Raw genomic sequence first — 15711 nt, 5'->3', positions numbered from 1 at the left:
CAAAGCTTTTTAAAAAGGTCCAAAGTGCCACGAAGAATAGAATGCTGAACTTCTGAGAACCTCCAGCCTGTCAGTCTTCCCTACAACACAGGATGGATGGTATTACAGAACTCTGTCAACAAAAAAAAGTCAGTGCTGCCAAGAGTATTTAAGATGTTCTCTTTTTTCTCAGGACTAAGGATATTTATATCCAAAGCTAAATTGCCTCTGAACTCACATTAATGTTATTCTTACCTAATTTTAGTTTGTCTTTTCATAAAAGCTTTCATATCAAAATGTACAGTTTTTTGCCAGCTGCATTTGCTTTCCATGTGTAAACATAAGTGTTTCATTTTACCACTCTTTTCCACTAGCCATTTCTTTAGCAGGAAAAAATGCTACAAAGCACTGTCACCTGCTTGGGGATCACCATGTTAAAATGATCTGTTTAAGATTATTTTAGGGGAAAAAAAGAGCCCTGGCAAAATGTTGCAAAGATAAGCAGCCAAAATACAGAAAAATTAAACATAATCACACAAACCAGTCTGAATGTGTGAATATTTAAAAAACAAGAGAGACCAGATTGGAAAATAGGACAGTGTTTTATAAACCCAGCTGAGAATGTGAGAAACATTTGTGAAGTGGCCATTCTTTTAGTTGTGCGGGCCGGGAGCGACCCGAGCCCTTTTCCGCGCTGCACGCGGGCTGTGGCCAGCAGCCCGGGCACGCCGGGTTGGAGAGGGAAGGCCTTCGAGCTGGAATTAGGCACAGACGCATATCGGTAGTTTTAAAGATTGTTTACTTACACCGAGATGGCAGTGGTGCAGGCTGGAAAACTTGATTGAGTTGCAGTTACAGACAGACAACACAGACAGTCTCGTGGAGGTTGCTAGGCTCCACGGTGCAGAGCTCCGGATGCTCCGGGTGAACGAGCCACCAAAACAGAAATCGTAAATACGTCTTATAAAAGTCGCGTTCGAAGACGGGAAGAGGTAGGCGGTGGATCAGGCCGCCAAGCTCCTCTGGATCTCACACAGGGTTTCTATTACCCTGCCGTGTACCCAGAGTCCCCACGAGATGGATGTGGAGTCCTCTTCGGCTTGGGCAGAAACTGCTCAAGCCTCTTATACGGCTAACAGGCCAATCATTAGCCGCCACGTGTGAATAATTTAACACTAGCCAATCCTGGGGAACGAATTTGCATACCAGTGGCAGGAACTCTTTTGTACCGTGCATTCCTCTCGCAACATGAGCAATGCACCCTGCAAAAGAAGTTGTAGAAAAGGCGGGAAACTCATCCCTGCACCGGGGTTTTCCTTTTACTACAGGAAACTCTCCCGTGCAACGCTCTGCAACTTGGTGGGGATAATTCTGGTGCCGAAGCACACACACAATCATGCCTTTTGGGTCATGACATTAGTATGTGGGTGTCAGCAATCTTACCAAGATTCAACTTTGAATCAAACGGTAACTCAGTTTCTGTAGAAATTCAGATAATGTATGTTCTGACTCATGTTAATATTATTGTTTCAATTAAAGCCTCTCTTGAAATGTCTCATAAATACTACTAGATGCGCCATGCACATTACAAGTGCAAAAAAGCAGGAGTGCCATTCCCATGTAGATAAACTGTCCAGTATGGGTAACTGCAAGTAGATATAAAAATTAACTGCAACACTTTATTAGCATTTAAACAATAATCAAGATTAATGAAAAGCTGCTCATACTAATTCCTAAAGTTTTAAAACAGAAATTTTAAAACAGCAGTAGTTTAGGTGAAATAAGAGGAATTCTGCACCAAGCATTAATGAAAAACGTTTGATGTCTTATTGCTTACCAACCACCTGATGGCAGCACACACCAGGTTTTATTCTTACCTGCATAAACTGTTCACTTCCTGTTCTAAGTTCTTCAAGCTGCTGCAGTTGCCCGGCTACTAAACTGTATGACTCCTCTGCAGTCCTACAGTCCAAAGGATTTGCATGCAACTGCTCTCTAAGCCACATCTGAGTCCTCACTGAGGGCTGAATGGGAACGCCACTCACAGACTGCAAAGTTGCATATTTTTGTCCAAAAGCCTCACAACTGGCTGTGGTGGGTTTGCTTTCAGGTAAGGCACTATAGGTCATATCTAAGGCATGTCTCCGATGAGAGGAGTCTGAAACAAAGTCATCTTTGCTGCAACTTTCAAATTTGTATTTGCAGTCCAATGAAGACAATTGTTTTTTCCCTGTTTCTTTATCCTCAATTTTTAGCAACTCCATACTAGTATGCAAACAACTTGGCCCATTTGTCCTTAATTGTGGTGACATGGTCTTGTCTCTCCCTGATCTGTCTGTACTAGCCCTGGAGTCCTCTGAATGGATACTTTCATCCTGACTGCAGGTATCTGGTGTGCTGAGTTTAGACAAGGATGACCATTTCCTTACAGGCTTTGCATCCTTCATGTCCAGAGAGTTGTCCAGTGTGCCCTGATTTCTGCTTCCTCCTGACCGTAATAGGCTTGTACTCCATTTTGAACCATCACACTTGAAAGGTTCCCTGTGTTTGGAAAGTGAAGAGCTGGCATTAGACGGCATCACATGGGCAGTGGGAATAGAGACCAATGATCGGCTGGGTTTAAACGAGGAAGTACCACTTGAAGTTGAATGATCTGGAAAGAAAGATGCATCAAGTAAATAAAGTGCAACACAAAAGTCCTGCCAGCATTACTGACCAAAGGGCTAAATGTCAACAGCAAAGATGAAAAGCTAAAACAGGAAGGCGCCCTTCTAGAATTTCTTAACATGACACTGGCTAATAATCTAGGATATCTTGGAAAAACAGGTATCTATAAACTCTACCATTTAATAATTGTTTCCCGTCAGTGCTCTTAGCCAGACAACTGCATTTTCACTTTCCAAACTGTGCAATCATTTTTAATACAGTACTTTCAGCACCCCCCCCCACCATTTTTTTCCATTACTAAAGTTGAATATCTTAATCTAAAACAATATTCTCACAGATTAAAACAAGGTTTTCAGAAAGCTTTTCTGTTCCAGGTCAATTTTGCCATACCTACACAGGTAGAAACTACCTATTTGGCCCTCTATTAAATTACCAGTGTATTTGTTTAGTGTTAAGACTATAAATATAGGAAATATATTCTAATAATGTAACTTCATAGTAAAGGCTGGGTTGAGATTTTTTTAAAGGAGCTTTAAAATTCTTCTGTTTCACATATTAATTGTATTTAGTCTCCAAACCTGACATAATTATTCTTCAAAGACAACTCAGTTTCTATGCACTCTATGTTTATTAATGTTTACTATTTGCAGAGGAAACAATGAACAAGCATTCCCTTTCTAAAACTCGCTTTCTTTTGGTTTCTCTAGCTAAACAGTCACCATAAATTCTAAATTTTTTCTCTCTGTTTTTCATATACAGATAGTGGATCAGGCATAAGCTACTTCTGAACTTTTAAAACTAAAAACATACTGTTCTCTATATTCAGGTTAATATAATTTTCTAATGCTAAGAGTCTACAAAAAGATTATCGAGTTCTACCTGTTACTACTGTTCTCACACTTGTCAATGTTTTCCCCCTGATTCACCAAACAGCCTGTGTAGCCAAGATAAGCAAGTCAGCAAGAGAGATGCCCATGTGAGTGAGTGTGCACATGTGCTATGAGGAGAGATTGCAGCTCTGAGGAGGTAATGGTACAGCATACAGTGGAATGATATACACACCAATGCACATGTGCTTATACCACTGAACGTTACATAATTCATCATTCAATTCTGTATTTTCTAAAAAAAATGAATTACAAGTTTTAAAAAAAATTAGTACAGAACATAAGTTCTCATAAGATTTCCTAAAGGTTACAGACAAAATTTCACATAGCTTGAATCACAATCCCCTGTATTTATACATGCCACTGCAAAACCACATGGTGTGGAAGCTACACCAAAGCTATGATTGATCAAGACCTATAGCCAGAGTTTGAGGACATCCATTGGCTGTTCAGGATGAGGAAGAAGACGTCCAGTAAACAGGCGATACAAACGAAGTACCAGAGGCTAAAAAGGGAAACTTATCAATAAAGCATGGATAAGAAATACTTCGCTTCTTTGCTTTCTACTATTTGAGTCAGTTGGCTTAAGTTAAGTGGGCTAAACTGTAAAGTGGAACTTCCTGTGGGGAAACAACATACAAGAAGAAAAACCTATAAAATGAAAAGATCCTACTGATTTATTGTACTTTTCCCTGCATCTCCAGCCCCAAGCTGAAATATTAAATGAGTGCAAAATATAACGTATGAGCCACAGAGAGACTGCTGGGGAAAGTTAACAGAGGTGAGACAGAGGTTACTGTGGTTTGATTGACAGCTCTCCTGTGCCAGCAACTGGTGCTTAGCATCACTGCCTATAGACAACCAGAAATAAGCAGCTAATCCTCTCATTAGAGCATCACCTTCCACTAAGTCACATGGCTCAACCTTGCCCATGCTGTTCTCGTTCCCCAACTGTAGGCTTGGTAAAGTGTTGTTATTCTAACCAGCTACTAATTCAAGTACAATATTTCCAATATTACATCATTTCAAAAAAATATTTAATCCCGAAGTAAAAAAAAAAACCAGGTAGCATTTACTATTTTTTTGGTCAAGCACCTTAGTTTTCCTGCAACCTTTAACCTGGTATGACCCAGCAAGACCATTGAAAGCAGTGAACTGTTCAATACCTAGATAACTGCACCTGCCACAAGTTACTTTAAAGACTAAGACAGGCTAAAAAGATATGCACAGGTAAATGCCAGAATACCAGTCTGGGTCAGACAGAGCCTCACAACCCAGTACTGTAAAGACAGAAACAGTACAGCTGTTTGATTTGAAACATGATTTCAAAGACAGCTATAGCAGGGACAGAAGAAAGGCAGCTATACGAGTGATTCTCAGCTGGGATTTAGTGGCGCCCAGCCCTTGTGTAAGGAAGTAAACACACCTTTTGCTCTTCCCCACATCTGCCCCAAATCTCAAAGCCAAGCACCACTCATGGCTGCTCCCCTTTCCTCCTCCCACCCCAACAGGGTCTGTACTGGCCACTCTGAGACGCACACTACCACAGATGGGCAGATACAGGGATACAGAGCAGTGCTTTTCAGCCCAGCTTATCCACGGCCCTTCTCACGTTTCCAGGGCTGGCAGGAGGGGTCGTGGGGGAAGGTGGCTCCAATCCCTGACATGCGAGTCCCTGGGCTACAGTTCAAGGGGTATCACCCTGGCATAACTAAGGTCAAAAATTGGCCTGCCTGTTCCCAGTCTCCTGCAGTAACTGGGTCCATGAGCCAGGTTCTGTGCTGGGAGCAAATGTGCACAGGGCCAAACAGAGCCAGGGAAGGTGCCTGAAGGGGTGCATGTTATTTTTTATATTATGTTACAATATAGTAATAATCATTAAGTTTACATTACAATAACCATTATATTAGTTTTTGAAATGGGGTACCGCTAAATTCTGAAAACTTTGAGGGGTGCCTTGAGTCTAAAAAGATTGAGAACCACTGGTTCACCAACCTCCTCATGTGGCTTCCTCATAAAAAAAAATAGGAAATGCTGCTACAGAAGAGAAGAGAAGAGAAATCTTCTGTGCACACACTTCAAACATTAGTCCACGAGTTAGACGTGCCTGACATGCTTTTACTTCAGTGCACTCAGCTCAAACTATTCACCTCTTGTATGCTTTTCCTGTTTTCTTTGCTTTTGTATTGTAATTTTAGTCCCAGATCTGACCCATTCATCTCTGCTTGTAATTTATTTAAATGTTTTTCTTTTAGTTAGAAAGCACGTGTGTGGCAGCAGGAGCTTCTTCTTTTGGCTATGAACTTTTGGACCTGCCATGTGTGCAGCCACAGCTGATGGATGCATCTGATAATGTATTCAAAAGTGAAACTGTTATCAACTTTGGCATTTAACTGGTTGTAATTAGTTTCCCAATGAATGCTTATTGAGATAAATAAGCAAATTTATACTGTCCTTTTTTTTGTTACTTGTCTGACTGAAGTGCCAATTCAGCAGCACTGGGTATGTCTATACACGTCCCTACAGCGTCTTTGTTACTGCGTTGTCATTTAATAAATCCTTTTGGTAGCACAGCCTGTATTCTGCCATGCATGCCATGCAGTTATTTTTAGTTGCTATGTCACCATAGCAATGCACTATATCAGGGGCATGCATTGCTATGGAAACATAGCATCATGTGTAGATGCACCCACCATGAAAAAGTTTAGATTCTAAGAAGGGAGTTCCCCAGCCTGTAGGTATGCTGCTGGTTCTTCCTCCCCAGGTGCAGCACCTTGCACTTGTCAGTGTTGAAACCCATCCTGTTCTCATCTGCCCACCCCTGTAACCTGTCTAGGTCCGATTGCAGCCTATTCCTTCCTTCTAGCATGCCCACATCCCCCCCTCCCCCATCTTAGTGTCATCAGCAAATTTGAACAGGGTGCTTTTTACCCCCTCATCCAAGTCGCATGGGTTCCTGGAAAACAGCACATAAACTGAATTGGCATAAAGGGAACCCACTTTACAATGTAACAAATAGAGATACATTTCATCCCCTGGGGAGGGGAGGAAAGATCCAGGCCCCAGCAGTGAGGGAGGGAGTGGAGTGAGTGGGGCCCTGGCTGGCCTGGGTAGTACATGCCCCCTGATCTGTGTGCGGGCCAGAGGCAGCTGCCGCTGGACGCTGAGCTTTGAGCTCCGCTACCCCAAGAGCCGCGCGATGCCATATGTATCCCGCCGCTGGGCAGGCAGGGGGCACAGTGCAGCTGCAGCAGGGAGCAAAGCACTCAGGCTTCCACCACACCAATCACATATGAGTGAATTTACCCTGCATATAACGAATTTTTGGTATAAAAAGGGTCATCGCATAAGAACAAATTTGCACACACAAAACCCGCAGAAAGCAAGGGAAACCTGTACTACTTCCTCCAGCAACATGCTTAATTTCAGAATTCAAAGATTCAGAATCAAAACAAGAGGGAAGGGGAGATGGCAGATGCAGGCATATTTCATATGCCTTACTAATTACTCTATTACAAGTCTGAACTATTTATCTTTGAACTCCACAGTCTAAATCCTGGTCCCAATAGCAATAAAACTTGGCTAAGAAAAGACACTGTTTTGGCAGCTATAAAATGTATATGGCAGGCATTTTCAACATTTTTGGATCAGTGCACCTCTAGTGGCCCGACGTGGAGTGGGTAGGGAGGGGGGAAGGCGGTTGCATGTGGCTGAGTGGGGGGGGGCGCCAGCCGCTGCGTGTGAGCTTCCTCCGCCCCCCACGTCCAGCTGGGCATGCAGAGCCTGCACAGCAGCGTGGGATGGTGTATGGCAGTACTCTGTCCCCGCCCGCCAGCACATATCCCCTTGGGCCTTCTTAAGTACCCCCAGGGGTATGCATACTCCAGTTGACAACCCCTGGTATATGGTATGATGCTTAGCGGTTAACAGTGATGGATATTACCAAGAACCCTAAAGTATTAGGGAACTGTGTACTTAAAACAGATTAATGTATTTAAACTGGATTTTTAATTTCTCTTGAATTTATACTTGCATTGAAAATTTGTTTCAATTTTCAGGTAAAAAGCCCTCCTCTATGAGTAAAGGTGTCCTGCTATTTATCACAACCTCCCCACCAACAAAAATTCTCTCCTCCCAGAAAAGGCAAAGCAACTCCTAAACATTTTTGCTCATTTTTATTAAGAGCAAATACTGTATTTATTCAGGGGCATGTGGCAGGTGAGTAAGACTTTCACCTTGTTTTGGGAAGGCAGAATGAAGGGAAAAACCTCAGAATTTTTCAGTCTTATGTGCCATGGAACCAGCTCACCTAGGGTAAAAGCTTCACTTGCCTGGAGCAGGGACAGAGTCATTTCATTAGCATCACTCCCCCTACACTTACTGCTCAGCCCAGAGGGTTAAACTGTAGCCACTGGCCCTGCAGCAGGCGGAAGTGGAGAGGGATGCTGATGACAACTCTGCCTCTACGCCATCACACTGGATTGTTCAGACCTGAGTTAGCTGATACCAAACAGAGCCCCCTGCTACCATCCCAGCATCTGCATCCAATCTGGCATAGAAATCAGTTTCCTTGCTTAAAGCATACACACCAGTTTTGGATGGCTAATTTTCAAAAAGATTGCATGTGATACGTGAATAAATTCAGTATCATCTGACACGTGCATTTTGGGTGCTCCTGAAAAACAGTGAGCTGTGAAGTTTGGCATTTTATCTGGGCCAAGGACCTTCCAGAGGTAGTGTTGGTGCTACCTCCAGCATCCTTGTAGATATCATTTATGTATAGTACTCATTTTACCCCTCTCCCTCCCAGTATCTTTACTCCACTTACACCCTTGTCTTTTCTTATTCTTTGTGCTAACGGTTCCATGACAGACAAAAATAGTAGTGGGGACAGGGGGCACCCTTGTCTTACCATCATCCACCATCCTCTGGTACTTCCAAAATATTTCTGAAGTGTTCGCCACCCCCTCAAGCATCTTGTGCGTACCTGACATATCTGTTCACCTTGCAACAGCCGCACACTTAACTTCCACAGTCCCTTCCCTCTTGTGGGGCTCTTACCAAGACTCATTTCCACCTTCATCATCCAGTGATCACTAAAACCCACATGTATAGTTTCTTCCATCCTTACCCCTATTTCTTTTGATACAAACACACAGTCAATTCTTGATGGTTTCTTTCCACTGGGGGCTGTTCTAGCAAAAACTTTTTCCCCTGTCTACACATCTCTTAGAACTCTTCTTTTATTATATTTGTTAACAGTCTGGATGAGCTATCTAAAGCTCCATTTCCTCCTTCCTCTGTTCTGTCACCTACTTTGATTATACAATTGAAATCTCCCACTATTATGCACAGTCTCCCTCTGACCACAAACTGCTAGCTTTCTAAGGAGCACATTCTTTCCCTCTTCAGTAGTGCACATACAGACAGTCCTCGACTTGCAACGTTTCACACTTACGTTTATATATTGACAACCTGTTTCAACTTTATGACATAAGCTTCGACTTTACGATGTTTGATCCGATGTGACACCACACCAGCAAACAAGGTCACTGTGTCGCTCATCTCCTTGGAGAACGTCTGTCCAAACTTCCTTGGACACTTTCTTTAAGAAAGCAGACAAGACTCCAGAAAAACCTGCAGCCAAGACTCCTGAGAAGACTCCAGCCAAGAACCCTTCAAAATGTCCAACCAGGAGCCCTTCAAAAAGTCCAACAATGTCACCTCAAAGAAGTCCTTCCAAATCAATATGATTGGTATTTACAACATAAATACATTAACATAGCTATATTACTCATCTATAATTGATCGCAAAGAAAATTCTGGGGTATTTTTGGTGAAAATAGGGTACCGGGCCTTGGATCAGGAACCAATCCCCCATTTATAACATTGTTTCTTATTAGAAAATTGGTTCCGAGTTACAACGTTTCGACTTAAGATGCAGTTTTCAGGAACCAATTGTGTCATAAGTCCGAGGACTGCCTGTACATTGAAAAATTCTAATTCTGTTCCCCTGACTAATAGTATCATTCATTGCAATCTGCCACTCATGACTTTTTCTCCCTGCTTTGCTCTCAGCTCTGGGTTCCTGAATAATATTATTACTCCTGCAACTTTAATTTCATTAGTCTCTGACCAAGATAGTTCCCATCTCCACCTTTTCTCAAAGTATTTATAATCCCTCTCCCCTGGTATACCATATTTTTGTAGGTAGATTATGTCTAAAGATACATTAATCCATATCGCATCGGCACCAATAAAAGGAAGATTGACATTATCAGCAATCGGGTTTTTTTGGCTGATGTGACCAATATTGCCAATAAATGCCACATACATGCGCACAGCTGCAGCATACACACAGCCAGCCTGGCAGCTTGCAGAGCAGTGTCCAGCTGGTAAGTCTGTTGGTGGGAAAGGGTTGGGAGAGGGAAGGGGCGTGGACAGGGGGTGCAGATCGAGGCCCCTGTTGTGAGGGAGGGAGTGGGGCTGGGGCAGGCACTGCCCAGCCAGGGCAGGATACAGGATAGAGCCATGAGTGGCTCATTCAGGGGCGCGGATCCCACCACTATGCACACTCTCGGGGGAGCCATAGGGGCCACGTGTCCCCCAATCTGTGCATGTGGCAAAGGCAGGCTGCCACTGCAGGCTGGGGCCAGGGGCAGTGCTGGGCTCTTCCTGCCAGGGGGGTTGGGCCAGGGCTGCACTTGTGGCAGGCGGCAGCAGCACTTGGAGGGGAGGCTACAGAAGGGCTACAGCAAATTTTGGGGTGGCTGTAGACCCCCCCTTTGCCCTCCCCACCCCAGTGTCACCACTGCCTGTCCCAAGTGCAGCCCCAACCCAGCCCCTGCTGGGAAGAGCCCTGCACCACCCCAAGTCCCAGCCCACAGCAGCAGCCTGCCCTCACCCTGTCCACAGATCAGGGGCCACATGTCCCCCACGACTCCCAAGGGGTGCGCATGGAGGCGGGATCCACCTCTGCCTTCCTGCACTCCTTGGACAAGCCACTCCTGGCTCCATCCTGCAACTCACACCCCTTCCCCCCAAATGACTTACTAGCTGGACACTACTCTCCAAGCTGCCAGGCTGCATATTGGCAATCGAATCTGTATTGGCCAATATATGGCTTGTTAATAATTGGCCATGAGTATTGGCCCACAAAATCTTTATCAGTGCGCCCACTAATTATGTCTTCTCTTACTTGGTTCAACACGTTCCCATCTTTTCCTTCTTAAGAGACTCCTGAAGCTAAGCAAAACTATTGTCAATGTCATTCATTTATGCTTGTTTAAAATGAGTACACCTTTCCCTTTAAGGTTCATCCATGTTTGGGTTGAGCTGAGTGTGCCTGTCCCTTTAAGGTTCATTTGTGCTACTGCTCAGGGTGGTCGACTCCTTCCCTTCCCTTCCCTCACTGGCATTCTGTAGCCTTTGCAAGTTTCCAGATTGCTTTTGCATTTAAGAAGGCTTGCCTGCCTCCCTGCTGCTTCCTATCTTCTGGTCTCTACTCCAGGCTAGAACCTAGAGGCATTAGCAGCAGGAAACGGCTCCCTGGCTCTTCCTCTAACTCACCTCCCTCATTATCAGGTTTCTTCTTTCTGGTCTTTCAGCCCCTGCATTTTCTGTTTTCCCAAACTGTCTTTCTGGTTCGCTCTCTTGCCCTCTCCCCCGATTTATTTTCCCTGTTGTAGTAGTGGGAGAGGGACAAAATTCAAGGCAAATCTACAATAATTGGATTCTATACCTGGAAATTTTTTTTAAAAAAATTCAGTATTTTCCATACATAGAATCTAATTATTGGGGAGTTGTCTTATATTTGAGTTAATACAGTACTTAGGTATCAGTGACAGAGCTGTCTCACAGCTCACGGTCCTTTTAATAAATCACTGTGCTTGCTCATTAGGGGATGATAGCCTTTACAAATCCTTTCTAAAACTGCTGCTCAGGACAACAATAATTGGAAAAAGGTCCAAAAGCGGGATCAAAAGTGAAAAATTTAGGGCTATACTGAGAACACTTAATGTCGCAGTCTCCAGCTTTGTTTGCATTTTTTGGTTTCATCTATCTGCTTTATGCTGTTTTATTTTCCCGTTTTGTTTTACTTGTTCTAGTTGCCCTTTTAAGTTTGTTTCTCTTGCTGTAAGCTGAGCCTGAGCCTTTGTTACAAAGGGCAGCATACAAATAAATAACTATAGCCGTACTAGAGAAGGTGAGGACCTCAAACTGAACCAGCAGATGGCCAGTCCAAACAAAAAGCACGTTAGAGACAACATTTTCTGAAAGCTAAACTGTTCCTTTATATGATAGCAGCTCCCTTTCTGAGTCTCACTGCACATTGCTTATCAGTTATTTATCCTTATAAGCTAGTTACAATTAATGCAGAAAATGTATACATACATTCTTCAAATACATCTTTCAAAAATATAAATAGACATATAATACAGTAAATGTACATAGAGCAGAAATGGAAGGATCTCAGACCCAGGATAAAAAAAAAATTAAGGCATTTTCCTTTGCAAAGAAAATCTGAAACACAAACTCCTTCATTAAGCTGAAACAAAGCAACAAGTAATGAATGACATAGGCATTTCTAGGCATCCCTGGGGACCTAGAAGCTTAAAGCAATGGCAGAAGGGCAGCATAAATATAGTTTCATAGTAGCTAGGGTCAGGAGGGACCTGAACAGATCATCTAGCCTGACCCCCTACCACAGGCAGGAATGAATGCTGGGTTCACAAGACCCCAGACAGGTGACCGTCCAACCTTCTCTTGAATTTGCCCAAGGTAGGGGCGAGGACCACTTCCCTGGGAAGTTGGTTCCAGATTGTGGCCACCCTAACTGTAAAGTATTGCCTTCTGATCTCTAATCTAAACCTATTCTCCATCAGCTTATTACCATTGTTCCTCATCACCCCAGGTGGTGCTGGGGAGAAAAGGGCTCTACCGATTTGCTGTTGATCTCCCCTGATGAGTTTGTAGGCACAGAAGGACAAAAGAATAGACTGTTAAAGCAATAACTGAGTTCCAGAGTATGATGAATGTACTGGTACCCTAGAACCCCTCTACATCTTACATGTATTGTGCAATTAACTAGTTGATTGCACAATTAATTTAGACAAGTTACACGTCCAAATTAAGTAAACTATTACACCACAAAAAGGTCCATCCAGCTGAAAAAATGTGTAATGTTTTCATAGCTGGGTTGTATCCAGCTTTAAATTTGCACATGTAATACGGTCTCCACAGCTGCAGGCGTGCACCATGCACAGCTGGGGCTGGCAGTCCTGCAGCTATGGGGATTCTCCGTCCCAGCAGAGCCCCACAGTTGCTGCTGCAAGTCCCACAGCTGACAAAACTCTCAGCCCTGCGCATGAAGAACAGCCTCAGCAGCCACTGGGTATTGCTGAAGTTGAAAGTCCCATCAGCTGCAGACTCTCAATCCCAGAAGCCAAAGGACACTGCCGTAACCGGGAGTCCCGCCAGCTGTGGGACTGGCAGCTGCATGAGCTTGCTATTTGCTGGTGCAGCAGGAGCTCAGAATGGCAATCCCAGGCTTCCCCTGTACCAGCAGTAAGGAATGATAGGATCTGATGCTGGATCCCACAATTGCACCTCCTGCCATGCATGTATGGCATGGGAGGAGGCATGACTGTGTGGATCACGCATTAGATCCCATCACGCTTTAACCCTCATGTGGAGAGGGGCCCTAAGGAATGGAAAGCTAAACTATTGTCATTAAACCTCTTTTCAACAGCGATGTATCTAAACGTTTGAATTTATCAGTGACTGACTTTCTGGTACTTTGCTACCTTCCATTTACTGTTAAGAAAATTGATCTTCCTTTATGCAACAGGTCCCATACGATTCATTCTGGGTACGCCTACACGAGACATTTACTGAGGAGTAGATTAATTAGCTCCACAGCAAATGTCCTCCCTCTACTCGTGCAGTCCTGTTAGGCCACAAGAAACTAATAAACTTCACAGCACCACATGTGTAGACACTGATGTGGCTGGCTGGGGCTTGTGGGGGCTTCAGTGCAGGGGCTGCCTGCTGGCTAGCCCCGCACTGGAGCACTCTCCTGCCCCAGCTAGCCCTCCACAACAGACTGAGCTAGGTCAGAGCACCCCCAGGCTGGCGGGCTGACCCCCAGAATCCCCTGCTAGCTGGAGCTGCTCTGACCCAGCTCAATGTGCTGCTGTCCTGGGCACATGTTCAAACAGTGCACCTCAGAGCGATAAACTACAGTGCAATAACTTCCAGGCTTTATTGTTTTTAATTAACTGCAAGTGTAGAAATGTCCTCTGATCATATATTTGGCACTGGGGCAAGTGGCAAGGATCCTAAATGCATTCTACTTTACTCCTCACCCTTTTCCTCAGTGCTCCAACACACCCATTCAATGCCCACTCCTTCCCCAAATCGCACACTTTTTAAACAAAATATATACAATAGTAGTTTGGTTAAATTAAGCTGAAAGTCAGAATTGCTAAGTTATAAAAAACTACACTTCACTGTGTATACTACTGTAGGATAGTAAGTCACCATCTTCATTTTCATTCCATAGTTTCGTTTGTTATATGCAGACCTATCCATCCCTTCCAAACACACAGTATTGACAGGGGATATACCATGCAAAGGTTATATTATTTGTATCTGTAATAGCACTATATTCATCTGTATTAGAGCATTAAAAAGTGTAATTTCTTTCTTCACTATCTGTTCTTTCCATAAACTTCCCCTATTCCTTGCTGCCAGAAAAGTTACAGAACATTGAAGACTAAACACCATCACCAGGTATTTTATCTATTCCCCTCTCACCACACTTGAAGATTCATTCCCCACATACTCCTCACCTTTCTAGTCCATGACTGAGGGAAGCAGTGATAGCAAGTGCTGGCCACTGTCGCTATAATCTAAAAATGCTTTTTTACCCAAAGAAGTAAAGGAAAAGAATGGCTGCACAGTCTCAACTGACTGGGATAAACATGTCCTCTTGTGCATGTGCATGCTCCATTGCAAGAAATCTTTCAAGCAAACATTCAGGGTGCTTATAGACATGCTCTGAGAGTGTGTGTGTATGAGTGTGTGTGTGTGTGTGTGGAGGGCGGAGGAGGATCTGAGAGCTGCTCTAATTAAAGCACCTGGAGCGTCACGTGTATCAGCATCCCCATACTAAAAAATGGCAGCAGGGGCACTTTAACTAAAGTTCATCACGAGCTTTAGTTAAAGCCCCCCTGCCTCCATTTTTCTGTGTGGGGATGCTGAGACACGTGACACTGGAGTCTGTTGGAGTGCAGTAATTACCATGCTCCAGCAGACTCAATTAGTCTTGATTAATCGAGTCTGCTCTGACACTGTAGTTACAGCATGTCAGAGCAGCCTCCCTGCACATGTATAGGCACCCTCAGAGTCTCAAGAGAACACTAAAAGGATCTGATGACACAACATGACGTACATCCAAAGTATGCCACACTACATATTAATATCAGCTTCATTTTAAATACACAGTATGTATCTGTTTTTGGTAAGGTGATACAGGGTAAAATCTTCCAATCTCTGCTCAAGGTAAAGATAAAACTAAGGGCTTAGAGGGGAAAAAATATTGGACATCTCATATGGCAAAACTTTTCAGGAAATATTAAAAAAAAACACCTTTTTAAAGAGCAGGAAGCTGCACAATGTAAATCCAGAAATATTTTTTGCTCTAAAAAGATACAAGGACAGGGAAATTCAGCAGAGAAAGGTCTTGATTAAAAAGATTTTTTAGGAGATACCAGCAGAACTTCTGAGAGTTAGGATGAAAGTGACTTCACCGAAAGGTCCTGCATACCCACCCAGAAAGTGGGGGAGCACCCACAGCCACAACCCAACCACTGCTCCTTGTAGCAGCTTAGGGCAAGACATACTATATGCACCTAAGTTCAGTGACAAGCCACCAAAATCGTCTCAAGGTTTAGAATGGAATAGTAGGGATATTTTTTCCAAATTCTGAGGGTTTCCTAGCAGCTTGCAAAGAAGATAAGGCCATCAGCTACAAGCTAAGCAGAGAAGCAGCAATCACTCTGTGTTTCTCTAAAGCTGCCTGACTGCACGTAAGGAGGACAAGACAGCAGATGGAGGCTTCTCAAGCTTTGTTCTTCAACCTAGGAATGGTTCAGCAAGGATGTGAGGTGAAATA

General features: G+C 43.7%; 1 protein-coding gene across 1 annotated transcript in view; it reads right to left on the bottom strand.

Moving 5' to 3' along the window:
- The window catches only part of CEP85L (centrosomal protein 85 like), a gene marked incomplete at its 5' end in the record, with an annotated part of 176194 nt that overhangs the window by 99771 nt on the left and 60712 nt on the right, over window positions 1–15711 (bottom strand). Inside the window, one exon of the mRNA XM_014525436.2 lies at window positions 1857–2632. Coding sequence (XP_014380922.1) covers window positions 1857–2632 — 776 coding nt within the window. The remainder of the gene's footprint in view (window positions 1–1856; window positions 2633–15711) is intronic.

The sequence above is a fragment of the Alligator sinensis genome, unplaced genomic scaffold (assembly GCF_000455745.1).
Source record: "Alligator sinensis unplaced genomic scaffold, ASM45574v1 scaffold1343_1, whole genome shotgun sequence".
NCBI lineage: Eukaryota > Metazoa > Chordata > Crocodylia > Alligatoridae > Alligator > Alligator sinensis.
The sequence above is the reverse complement of the archived record's forward strand: the minus strand, read 5'-3'. Positions and strand labels throughout refer to the sequence as shown.